We start from the raw sequence: 13,906 nt of genomic DNA on the forward strand, positions 1-13,906 counted from the left end.
AAATACAATTTTATGTGCAGTTGATGTGGGATTAGCATTTGGTAAAACATCGATTTTCTCTGAGAGGTGGTCTGAAAATGTTCCAAATTGACAACAAATCCTCATGAGCTTTGCTCATGATTACAGCAACTTTTCAACATTTATTTCTTAGTAACACACTTGATCAATCCTATATAATTTGGTAGGTTCATGGTATCATCTTGCATAACTCTTAGTTTAACAGAGCAAAGTGTATTTGTATTAGAACATTCATAATTCCCCGACTTGTTTCATCGACTCCCAATTACCAAACCAGCTCATAGCTGTGGGTTTTGTCCCGTTCTTCTGCGATAGGCCAGCTCCATACCCGAGTGAGCTGTATTGTTCTTTTGCAGATATATTCTACACCAGTATAGTTCATTATTGCAATCTGAAAACTTCACTCAGGCGCAGTCTGGGAAAAGACTCCCACTCTCTGTTTGTGCTTGCAGAAGCTCCCCACAAGAAGCCAAGTGTCAATATAAAAATATTTGACACAAGGAAAGCTTTGAAAATTAAATCCACGTAGAACATAATGATGATGTGATTATTCTTTTTTTTTTTTTTGCTTTCTCTTTGCTTGTTATAGCTGATTTGCATGTAGGGAGTAATCTCATATTGATGGCTGATTATACAACAACAATTATGAGGATTATCTTTGCAGCTTCTATTTATTCACCTGGTATATCAGCTTTATTTAAGTGATTGTCAAGTGGATCTTAGGCCCTGGTTGTGCAACGTTTCAAGTTGAAACTCCAAATTTGTATTGAATTTTCGGTCTCGGTTTGCACGACAACGTTTTCAAGAAAATTAAAGACTTTTGTTGAGTATTGAGTATAAATGCAGAAAACTGCAACTTCTTGAAAAGGCTGCTATTACGCATGCGCACCACAGCCATAGTAAATAGTTCTTCTGCACAAGCTTGAGTAGATGGACAATGACAACAATGGTGGCCTCCAGAGTGTCATGACTCCCATACCATATTTATCATGTATTGCTCTCTGTGTGCATGTGTGTGTGGTTTCATTACAAAAACAGCACTCACTAGTGTCCAAACACACACACAAAAACGACATCATTTTCAGCTTTTCTGCCATTTTTGTGGAACTGGACATCGTTTTCAAAATGTTGCCATGTAAACGTGACACTTTTTAGAAACGAAAACGCCCAACGATGCGTAAATGGGTTCTAAGTGTCAGATTTTGCCGTGTTGTAATTGTCCTGGTTTAATGGGTGTCTTACCCATGTTACTGTCAATGTTTATGTTTGGGCTTATAATGTCCTTGTGTTAGATAGTCTATTGGCTTTTAGTTTTTTGTCCATGTTTGAGCCCCCGGCTAGCTCAGTTGGTAGAGCAGAGACTTTCAATCTCAAGGTAGTGGGTTCGTGTCCCACGCTGGGCGCCACCTTCCAGTGGGCTCATCACCTGCAGGAAGGTTCTTAATCGGTGCAATGTGATCTGGGTGCCAGTGCTCAGACTGCCACTCCCGCGACCCGGAATCGGATAAGCGGGAGAAAATGAATGAATGTCCATGTGTGGTTTATTTGTGTGCATGCTCCTTTTCTTTCCCTGATTACACCTGGTTATTGTCAGATGATCTTCGGCTTTCTTTGACTGATGGTATGCTCTGTTGCGGCGTGAACGCAAAACTATTCTGAAATAAAAATGCAAAAACTATGAATTTTCACTTCAAACATGTAAACTCTGCATTGTAAACTCAAGGTCAGATTAAGTGCTAACCACTCTATCACAGTGCCTACCTTTTCTGAGCTTCAACTAGATTTAAAACTTTGAATGTATACGTTTTCAAACAGGGTACACTACAAGTGGCTTGCTGTCTTGTCGCCTCAGCTTTATATATATAAATATCACTTGTAAATCCATTCTGATTCATACTAAAGCTGATAGTGCTGAGGTACTTAGCTGTGGATAATTGCTGAAGACCTTCCCTCGCACTCCGTCTGTTTTTCTGTGCCCGCTGTTTGACTGTCCTGAAGGGAAAAGGAGGAACAGCGGCAATAAGACGCAGAAGCTCCTGTGATTAGAGCAATATACAACAGTAGAATATCTCCCTCACTATCTATAAGTGCCAAGCAACGAGAATCTGATATCTCTGTGTTTCTGTTTGCGTTGGGTTTACGGCTTAAGCCGAAGGACTTCCGTTTTTCAGATTTATCCTGACAAGTGTTGCGAGATTGTTTGACGCAGACTCTTATAATGAGAAGCGAAAAATCCTCTCAAAACAGACGGTATGAAAAAAAAAAAAAATCGAACAATTTCTGTGTGTCTATCATGAAAATAGCTTTTGTCTGGGAACTGAAATTGAAGTAATAAAATGTGACTTTTGTTCTTATAAATAAATATCAATTTTGCTCCCCGCTATTGCTGATTGATGGAAGGCGATTGCGATTCAGCACTCGCCGACTCTTTGAAAGCTTTTCCATTTTCTGTGTCTGACACTGTGGGATTTTAAACACAGCGACAATCAGGAAGAAATGCGTTTTAACTTTGGAATATTTTTGGAATGACCTGATAGATCAGCAGATTGGAGTTGAACTGATTCATTGAGATATTTTCTATGAAGACATCGGAGTGCGGGAACAGTGAAGATCAAACTTTCTGCTTAAATCCAACATTTAAAAGACATGTACTTATAGTATCTGTCTTTCTTTTATTTCCTTATGTCGGAGGTGTAGTGGTTCTCATTGTCTTTGCCTTGTGTTTTTTGGCTCTGTGCTGTCAGTGGGAATGGAGAAACCTGGTGTGGTGGAGCAGGTCGACCTGACTCCGACCCTGGCCCTGGGACTCGGTCTGCCCATATCTCAGAACAGTGTGGGCCGCGTCATCCCTGGCGTCTTGGAGGAAACCTCGCTCCGAGATCAGCTGCGCTTCCTGCATCTCAATGGCCACCAGCTCAGCTGCCTGCTCAAAGACAGCGTGCCTGACTACGAGAAAGGTGGGTTACAATTTCATAGAGTTCAACTTCTGAGAGAGAGGGCCGCGTCTGACAGGTGGTCTCATCATTATGCTGCATGGTTTCCTGCCTGGTTATATATACTTTCATGCACTTTGCAGTGTGCCTATGGGGAAGAATTTAAGGGTTAGTTTACTACTTTAAAAAGATAAACATTTTGGTTTCTCACCTCATGTGAATTAGAGTCCACATGAAGGTGGTAGCACCATCAAAGTCTCTGAGTCAGTTTCTGTCATCAAGCTTCTCCCAAAACTAATGTCGGCTGTGCTGTCGGGGGTGTGTTTAATTATTACTGCATTAATTTATTTTACTTTGTATTTTTTATATTTTATGCAGTTCTGTTTGATTTCTCTCTCTCTTTCTCTTTCTTTTTCTCTCGCTCCCTTTAATAACACACACGATCGTATATGTATGAGCTCATTTTCATGTTCACTCATTGGCCACAGCGTCATGTACAGCTGTAACATCTACGTATCACCATGATCAGATGAAAAGAAAGATTGTAATGGACGTGAGTCGTTTCTTGAAAGTGTTATGCACATATGCACAGACTCTCCTTTCAGATCAAATTGGATATAGTTATGGGCGTTTTAAAATACCAGCATGAAAATGCAGATTTTCCGTTTATTTTCTTTCTAGTTTTAAGACAAATAGCAGTTCTAAGGAACCTAGATTATGATAGTTTTATTAATACACAGCGAGCACATTTTGCTTGCTCCATTAACTGATTTTTTGAAGTCTAAAAAAGTAAAGTTTGATCAGTTATCAGAATATTCGACTTATTTCTAGTATGGACTTTTCTGCATTGAATATCAACCCACTAAAGCATCTCTTAGCTCGTTGATTTTATTCTGCGCACAATCTATCAGTTCACTTTAATTTTTAATGTGTTACATACGCTATATTTAGTGAAAAACCTGTCACAACAGACAGCAAGTCACATTTACTGTTAAACTCGTGCAGTATTTAGCAGCAAAAGAAACACGTTTCCCTGAAGAGTTGATAGAGACTAAAAATGGAGCTTTTTACTTTTTTCACATGGACATAAGTATCATTGTTGGAGCTCTGCAGCGTGTGTAAAAAGATAATAAGGTTTAATAAAAGTAAGAAAAAAAATGTGGTCACTTCTATAAAGTGGTCAAATCAGACAACGTCACTTCAAGATTTACCTTATACTAACAGCGACTAATGGTGTCAGTATTCCACTGTCCTAATTGCATCCTACCTCACAGAATTGATTCTAAGAATCACAGATGGTACAGACTTAAGATCTCAGTAATGGTTTGCTCTCAGTCTTATCTCTGTGTTGTTGAGCGGATCAAAGCAGCTTCTCACAGCATTTAACCTGCAGCAGTGTGATTCAAATGAGGACAGAGTCATCTCACGAGTTCAAAAGATTCCGCTTATTAAAGAGCATTGATTCCATAATCTTCAGCAGAAACACAGACTTCAGAAATGCACATTTCAACAAGTCTCGGGTGGGAAAATATGCACGTATGAAAAGATTGTTTTATTGTGCCTAATGACAGTTTTCAGATCTCAAGGTTATGTAATCCTCTTCAGGGTTTTGACTGCAGCGTGTTTGCCGATGATCAAATGAGCGTTTGCAGAAACATGACGACATAAATAAACCTTCTTCCAAGTATGTAAAAAGGAGACTTTGAGAGTGTGGTCTGATCTTGAACGTTACCACTACCTGCTATTGTTGCAAATGCATGCACATATATCCCCACATAGTGTTGCTCCCTGCTTATGTCTCGGGGTCACAGTGTTTGTCTGAGTTATCCATCTTCAAGCCTCGAGCTCCGATGCGTCTCTGTCCCTCTCCCACCGCCGTCACGTCGCCGTCCTTCCGCTCAACAAACATTAGATACACCGGTGGCAGCAATTAGGCCGCCACTGCTAATGTTTGATCAGTCAGAAGCAATTAGTATGCTCTTTCTAGATGAGCCGCACTGAGATGGGCAGCAAGGCACCGACACAAGTGCTTTGACATGAGACAGTTTTGCAGAAAGTTACAAAGATGTTTGTTTTTTGTTAGTATCTTTTAATAGAATCAGTCTGACTGTCGACCTAAATTATTTTTTAAATGCTGACCAAACACAACGTGTAGTGAGAAGGTTATGAAAATGATCTGATCAACGGGGAAAAAGCAGAATAACTTCAGTGACGCTTTGCATTTTTCTATGTGGGCGGGTATTTTAGAAATGAAGGACTAGTTAAGAGACGATTGGATAAATGGATGAAACTCTGAAAGTGAGGAGTCTTTTTCATTGCTCCGCTCTTTGTCTCAAGCTGAATCAGCTGTACAGCGACAGATGGATTGCTCGGGAAATTGTGCATAGTCATGATTCCCAGGTGATGTTTCTATTGACTTTTAATGCCACGCTTCATTTACATGGAGCATCAACACGTACTTCCCAATTGTGTTTTTGTTAAACATTGTTTCATCTCTGACGTTTTGGCGTGGACGTCCGGTTCTTTCACGTTCACCTTCTTTTGTGATGCTTGGGATATAGTGTTTGCTGGCTGAACTTCCTGTTTTTCACATTATGAGATATTATTGTAAATGGCTGTTGGAATCTGTAGGCAATAAAGAGCTGACTCTTCTCATGCTCGCACTTGGCTTTTAACTTAGGCCTCGTTTAGACGACATCTCAAGTGAAAACGCATCTTTTTTGCATCTTCATTTCAGAAAACTTTCGCGTTTACATGGCAAGGTTTTAAAAACTGCATGTTTCCACGGAAACAGCAGAAACACTGAAAACAATGTAGTTTTCATGTTGGGCCACTCGTTGGGGCCGTTGTTGATTACAGTTTCTATTCACTCCTTAAAAAATAGTGGAATTACTTTACCACTTACTAAAACATATTGTATAGCTATGTACATTGTGTGCCTCAGTCTAGTGACTGATTCAGTGTTTTAGTTAAGCTGAAGATACATGAGTTATTTGGAAGTCAGATGGCACACAGATGTTCTTTCGGGCGGTTTGAGTTCATCAGTTATTAATAAAATCTGGCATTTTGATATGCATGTGCTTTCACAGGGGGACTATATTTCCAGCAGTCATGTGAACTGAACATAACACCTGTTATCTTATGTTAGGAGAAAGGGATAAAAAAAAAAAAGCTGAGATGATTTATGAACATGCAAACTGCTTATATGAAAGCAAGGTGATGTTCATTTACGGCCACAAATTCATTATAGAGTGTGTACAACACAAGTAATAAATTGCAAGCTTAAGATATGTCAGAAATTGTAATGGTGTGAATAATTAAAAGTTAGACGTTCCATGGAAATTCTCATTGTTTATATTGTTGATTCGTTTGGACTGAAGATTAACATCCAGCCTGAAGCGCAGCTCATCGGTAGGCCCACACACATCTGAATGCTCTCCCAACTGTTGTTTCTCAGCACAAAGCATATTGTAGACGTGTTGTCATGCATATCTTATGCTGGAATATAAAACCCATCATATCCACACAGACTGCTGAGCAATACCAAAATGTTGCTTCTTTGTTTTATTGTATTTTTTTTTTTTTTAAACAAACTACTTCCTGTCACATTACTAAACTTACCGCATCGACAGTACATTTCCCGCTCTATTTCGGTCCCTGGTTTCCATAGCGATGGGGTGAAATGGAAATTATTTCAGCAGACCTACATTTGGATGTGTTGTGTTTTTTTTGTCTTATTTTTTATTTTTTAATCTGTCTTCTCAGGTAATCACGGAGCTGTTATGCACTTGAAGGTAACAGTCTCTGCGGGGAATATATTTTTAGGAGTATGTCTTCTGGACACATGTTGGGGTCACCTGTTAAAGAACTCTCAGGGTGAAGAGAAATGCTTCTGATTTCAGTATTCAAATATGTTTCATCACTAAATTCACTTCCCTGGAAACTAGTTTTTACGATGCTCCGGTTGAATATTTTCTGATTTTGTCATTGTTATGCAGTCTTTCTTTCTTTCTTTTTTTTTAATGCCCCAAAATCTGCAAATTTTTAGAAGTTTGTCTCTCGTGACAATGTTTGAACAACCTTGTTCTGCCTCCTTCTCTATCTGTCTACCTGGCTTCAATTTTCATATCATGTTTCTCTTGTGCCTCTAACCTCAGGCATCTTGGAGGGCCATTAACCAATCCCCCAACTTTCAGACAGATGAAACATGGCCAGGGCCATCGATATTATGTGATTCATGCGTATGGCTTAAGGTACTAATATTTCTACCAACCCCTCTGTCTGGCGAAGCCTTAGTCACTATTCATCACCTCTCCGCCTAGGCTGCTGAGATAGGTGTTACACTGCAAAATATTGTTTTTGGGGTTGTGTGTGTGTGTGTGTGTGTGTGTGTGTGTGTGTGTGTGTGTGTGTGTGTGTGTGTGTGTGTGTGTGTGTGTGTGTGTGTGTGTGTGTGTGTGTGTGTGTGTGTGTGTGTGTGTGTGTGTGTGTGTGTGTGTGTGTGTGTGTGTGTGTGTGTGTGTGTGTGTGTGTGTGTGTGTGTGTGTATTTCACTGATGTGTACCGCAAATCAAACCTCCGCATTGCTTTGTCCTTGAACAGGCTCCTAAAGTGCTGAAGTGAAATGAATGGGGACATCATTTTATCTTCCTTGAGTAAACATGGCTGTGAGTCATAGACCTGCTATAGTTAGCACCCTGAGAAATTGCACGTAGCTTTCTTCAAGACTAAATGGTTCTACTAGAGGCGTTTTGTCTTTTCAATTAGGGGGACATTATTGACACAAGAACACATGGGAAAGAGAAAACACTGACATTTGATAGATTTCCCCCTTAAAAAAATATCTAACATGCATCAGAGTGATTGATGAAGTCGTGAATGGGATTACTCAAGTCTCATTCATGAGGAAGTAAACTGTTAGTGAGGGCCTGTGTTTTCGTCATGATGAAACAGAGCAGCGTGGGATGCAGGCTGAGGAGGATTTTTTTTCTGAAGAGAGACAAAGGCATCCTGTTGCCTTTCACATTTTTTCTTTTTTTCCCTTTTTTGATCCAGCAAACAACAGAACTTGGAAGTTCTGCGTGTGGATTCAACTTTAGCCATGTGTGCATGAAAAAGGCAAACTCATGCTGTCAAAAACAGTGTGACCAAAATGAAATAACTCCTTTGAATCGAACTCGTCTGTGAAGTTTGTCTGAAACGCAATTAGGAAGTAAGCACAGATCTTCTGTAGATGTAGGCTCATACTCTTCTGTCTCTTCTCATAATCCCAGACAGACCTGGTGTTGAGATTGGGACTCTGTGAGAGCATTACCACAATACACTATGCACATATACACTTCCCGGAGTCTTGATTTGTCTTACCATTTTAATATAATCAATAGTGGCATTGGATATAGGCCTGGGATCACTGCTTCAGAGTGAATCTGGAACCAGTCAGATATTTGCTTGTTGGTGATAGAATACGAGTATTTCTTTCAGAAATTACTACAATGTATTTTATTTAATGTAGCTTATTCATATGCTGCATTTTGTTTCTCCATGCTGCTATGAGATTAAATGGCATCGCATAGTAGTGTGCAGCAAAGGCCTTCCCATTCTCTCCGCAAGGTGCGTGTGACGTCAAAATCGTCACCGCCCCCGTGCGCTAGGGTGCGCACCGACCTCTCTGCGGTCGACCGCGCAGCCCAAATATTTGTGACCGCGCGATCTGTGCGTGCTGACTCTGCAGGCGTCAGAGCCTACTGGGCACTCTCCCAGTCTGAACAATCACAATTTAAAAGCAAATAAAGAGCCAGATGGCTCAGAACTCCTGAACTGAAACATAAAATACTTCAGGAAAAGGTGGACAACGCCGGGCAGCAGAAGTGGACATATTTTCGGGATCGTTACGTTATGTTATGGAACGCATATGGAAGTGAACTCCGAGTGGCCTGCGCAAGGTCTGCAGATAGGAAGGCCTTTACTCAACTGGTCAGGTCAGGTCAGGCCAGGTCAGGCCAGGTCAGGTCAGGTCAGGTCAGGTCTTGTCTTGTCTTGTCTTGTCCTTTGCAGGTTCATCATTCCACCACATAAATGTTTTGTGGTCAGAAAATGAGACACTTGCTTTGTCAGTCGGCCTTAAGCTAAGCAAAACACAAGTGTGCCTTTCAGCCACTAGGTGACAGTGTTGAACCTCATCCTCGTCTATTTCTTCTAGAAAAGAAGTGGATTCGAAAGGAAGTCAAACTGATAGTGCATTACGGTTGCTTCAGATCTCAGATTTTTTGGCAGTTCTTTTGGTATTGTGGAGTAAGACTTTTAGTAGTACCTGTCAGGTTTGAAATGTTAGATTTAAACACATTATTTTTTTTAGGTTCCCAATGCTAAACATGGCTGCTGTTGTGAGCTAGGTGTGCTAATAATGGAAAGACACACTTTCCATTATTAGCACACCTAGCTCACAACAACTTTTTCACTGAAGATGTAAAAATATATATCATGGAAAGAAATCAATCAATTAAAAATGTTACTGTTTCTTTGGATTATAAATGTTATTTTGCAATATTCAGGTGTATTTTTTTTTTTTATATTCTTGTTGACGATACAATCCTGTAACATTAAGCAAAATAAAACTCTCTTCAGGAAATGCTAAACTTTGTTTCATCATTAGAATATTTATTTTCAGTTTGCAACTTTAGAGAGAAACTTTATTGTCCTGTTAAAAAATGGTCGCAATCAAGACAATTGTGTTGGTCAACATGGTCAAACTTATGAAGTAGTACTTAAACTCATACACAAATCAGGTGCAGTGAATGGACTTTTCCTTTTGACATTCAAAAAACTGTTAGAGTACTTCTCCTATCCAAATGAAACTGCAGAAATAATGGGAATAAAAAGTTTCACCCTCAAAAGACAAAAAGAAAAGGATTAAAAAAGTAATGCCTTATAAGTCATCCTAACTTTATTATTGAACAGATCGATGCAAGAGTCACTCAGTTTATCGCCTGAAGGGTCCTGTGGACAAAACTACTGTTCAACATAGTTTCCATTACTTCACGTTGTTCCAATGATTGAAACCAGCTTGAAAAACAAAAAAAAATCCCTCTTGACTTTTTAGTTTACAATGTGTGTTAAGATGTATTTTAAGCTGAGGGACTTGACTTCATCAAAATGGGGGGACAAGAAGATGAAGACAGTCATCCCACATTACAACAGATTAGAAAGAACAGAGCACAAAGTGACACACCGTCCTTCACAACCTCGACAAATGATAAAACAAGGTGGTCCATCCGCCTCATAGACCTGGTTTGGTTCCTTCGCTCTGCGATGTGTTTTAGCCTCCAGTGTGTTTTCAAACCAAATGAAGTGAAATTGGGAAGTTTTCCCAGCTGCAATTGATTCTCAGGTTCGACGTTGGTGTGAATGTACTGACAGTAACAGCGACCTTGTCATGAGGAGACTTCAGGCTATGAGCTTCTGTTTTGATTCAGTCATTAATGTTGTTGTGACGAAAGACGTATTGCTTCTTCATTCCTCTTTGTACATTTACCCATAATGACCTGAAGAAACATCTCTCCCTCTTCCTGACAATGTTTCTTAAGAACAGGATGTGACATACTTTCTTCTTTTCCCTCAAGTATTTATCCAGATGCCAGATTTTTTTAAAACATGTAAACACATGCTGGAGGATAGAGCTGCATTTGTGTTTCTCCAGGTCTTCATGGATTAAATAGTCCTGTGCTTTCTTCTTCTCTCAATCCAGAGGCCGGCTTTGAGCAGTTTCGTGTAGCAGAAAAGGCTCATGGGAACTGGATGAAGCTCTACCTAGAAGGAAACACCTCAGAAGTACTGACCAACATGGGCAAGAAGGTCCTGAAGCAGTACCTGGAGGCTCTTGCTGCCATGAGCTCTGCTCTCAGCAAGCAGCTGGGAAAGTACGACATGTACTCCATGATCGCAGGGATGGTGTTTGTGTTTCAGGTGAGTGCTTTCCCCTCATTTGAAATAAAGCCATTATCAGCAGATAATCTGTGTCAGGTATAACCAGCTCTTCAATAAAATACACACTTGTGAAAGTACAATAGGCGCTTAACAAAGTGAAACAAGTCAAAATGCAAATCATCGTATCGCTGTTGCACGTGCCCCAGGCACAATGTTTGACCATTTTGTTGTCTTAAATGACTTAAATGGCCCAGAAAATAACAAAACTGTCGCCAACTGTAATGATTCTCTACGGACCTGAGAATGTTTGTCCGAGTCTGGGTAGTTGCTAGTTAAATGCAGTTGGTTCATTTACGTTTGGGGGCAGGGCTACGCCAAAGGTTAATCAACCACATAAAGAGGATGCAAAGTTCACAAAGCCTGAAATCAAATCTGTTAATTCTGCTGACCACCACAGCACTGTGCCACGCCAGACTTCATACCATGCGGTTTCATATTAGAAACTTTCCACATTGATAGATGAACTGCAAAGTGCCACACACTCAGCGAGAATGATGACTAGTCATTATTACTAATACAGAACTCCGTGGACATGTCACTTTGTGTGAAATGAACACAGCTCCCACCTGTATGTGTCTGTGGTCGTAATGGCTTCATTGATAGGTTTAAACAAATGGTTTAAAAAGGCCCCCTTGCCCTTTCAGCTCCTGTTGATCTTACTGCTGGCTATGCCTGAAGCCCTCAGCGGCACGGCGGCGGTGGACCTCCCCATCCTCTCAGCCCTGCTCTCCCTGCCTTTCTACCTCCTGTGCCTGCTTCTCGCCTCAGTGCACGTGTTGGTGTGCACTTCTGCCGAGAGCTCCTGTTACTTCTGCAGCCTCTCCTGGGGCCTGGTGTTCGCCGCCATTGCCTTCTCCTCGGCAATGTTTTGTATTCTGGTCTCCATAGCAACACGGAGGCTTCCCCTGGGGCCAAAGATTCTTGGGAAGGTGAGTAACAACTTCCAAATATACCACAAACAGATGTGGCAGACACGTTGATCTGATCTCTTATAGCTTCAAAGCAAATCTAAAGAACCGGGGATAACATGCAATGTAATGTCAGGAGATCCATCTTTCTCTGAATATAAGGTTCACTCTTGTTCGGAGATAGATTTTCCTCTTGTGGTGTAATTCTTTACTTCCTATGGGTTTAGAAACATTACCTTTGAGGGCCTCCGATTATATATATATGAGCACAGAACTGCTAAAATAAAGTCACCAACGTGTCTTTTCTACATCTGTTTTGTGATTCAGCGAAGACAGAGAAGTCTTTCTAATGTTGCTTTAAATCACTTGATTGTCTTGTGAAACAAAGGCCTCAGAATAAAAAATGTCAGTTGATATTCTTGAGAAGTTGCCTCAGCCAAAAGAGCCGTGTCTGTTAGTCGATGTCAGATGATAGGCGACATTTATATTCATCCTACAGTGGCCGGCCCTGTACTCACCTTGTCATGTTTGTAATCGAAAATTGCAGACAGCCACCTTAATTACTCTGTAATTATTCTGCAGCATGGCACAGGAAAACAATCCGCTAATAAGTAGGGAGTCGTTTTAGGTAAAGAAATTATATTGTGGAATGACAAAACACTTGAAAATGACAATCATCTCCCTGAACACTGAAGTTGAGAGTCATGGAAATGGAAGCAAGACTTTATTTCTCAAAATCCGCAACTTTACTAATAATAGCAGCTGATGTTTTAAATTTTTTTTCTGACAAAACCTTCCTGAAACTCACCACCCTTTTAGCATTATTTATTAGTTTTAAATGCAACTTTATAATCCCAACTTCATTTCTCTGTTTTAAGAAATGTCACTGTCAATCAGAATCCCATTTGTACAGATGTTTGTGTGTCTGCAGTTATTTAGAGCATGTCCTTTACCCAGCAAAAAGTTGTGCTATTAATCATAAACAGTCTTGTTTGATGGGACATTAAAATTGTAGGTCCATTATGAAGGTCATGGTTGTAAAGGAAAATGCAATACGCTGTTATTGTTTAATGGTGAAATATGAGAGCTTTTTGTTCGATCCTTTATCAGATCATATTTTGTAACTTCTCTTTGTTTTCTTCTAAACTGACAATTGGAAATAGAGGGAAATCTTCAAAAGTAGGGGCATAAGGTAATTGTGCAATAGTTAACGAGATGAGTGTTATTTTTCTAGAATTGATAGCCCACTTTGTTTTACTACAGCATCCATATTCCCATTTAGTGGTTTTAGCTTCATATCAACAAAGGTGAAATACTGTGCTTGCGTATGTGCTCTATACACAGAAAATACTTAATAAATCAGGTCTTAAGTGCTTTGGTGACAGTATCTGTTTTCAAACATACACCCTGTCTAGTAAGTCATATTTAGTGTACTTGTTGTATAAATAGCACATTGTGTTGGATGGCAATCGCACTCAAGAGGATATTTAAAGGAGACCAAAGTCCATTTGGAGATCTCTGTAACTTGAAATGGTATAATATGTGTGATTTCGGTCAGTTTTATCCTACTTCACTAGAGATTTCACTGTTTAATTGGCATGTGATGATGCACTTTTTACCTCACACACTCGTTTTCATACTTTGAGTATTTTGAGTGTGTCGTCATGTGAAGTGTTCCGCTGTAATTTCATAATAAATTTATTCCATTCATTGTCAGCCTGCACTGCACAACAAGAGAATCTCTTATATGTTACATTGTGTACCTTTTACACATTAAGAGAACCACATTGTACATCCTGAACAGGTCACCGATTTCAGATAACATCGGCCTTTCCACTGAAAGTTCCTCACTTTGCCTGTTACAACAAGATGATATCAGACTTTCTCAGCCTTCTCTGAGCCAAAGAAATCCATTCGCCCACCATAGTTCTTATCTGACTGAGAAAGCTGACTTCAGGCTCACCCCAAAAATTTATGAAACATATTTTAAATAAACATTTTACCAAATCAACTCTTCAAGGTTTTCTTTTCATCTTAATTGAACCAAATAGCACAGTAGTAGGA

At 39.9% G+C, this 13,906-nt stretch overlaps 1 protein-coding gene across 1 annotated transcript in view; it reads left to right on the forward strand.

Moving 5' to 3' along the window:
• pigg (phosphatidylinositol glycan anchor biosynthesis class G (EMM blood group)) overlaps positions 1 to 13,906 on the forward strand; it is an 88,587-nt gene that overhangs the window by 29,143 nt on the left and 45,538 nt on the right. The window contains exons 6-8 of the mRNA XM_080466115.1: positions 2,763 to 2,975; positions 10,696 to 10,913; positions 11,579 to 11,863. Coding sequence (XP_080322241.1) covers positions 2,763 to 2,975; positions 10,696 to 10,913; positions 11,579 to 11,863 — 716 coding nt within the window. The remainder of the gene's footprint in view (positions 1 to 2,762; positions 2,976 to 10,695; positions 10,914 to 11,578; positions 11,864 to 13,906) is intronic.

This window comes from Lipophrys pholis (assembly GCF_963383615.2).
Source record: "Lipophrys pholis genome assembly, chromosome: 6".
NCBI lineage: Eukaryota > Metazoa > Chordata > Actinopteri > Blenniiformes > Blenniidae > Lipophrys > Lipophrys pholis.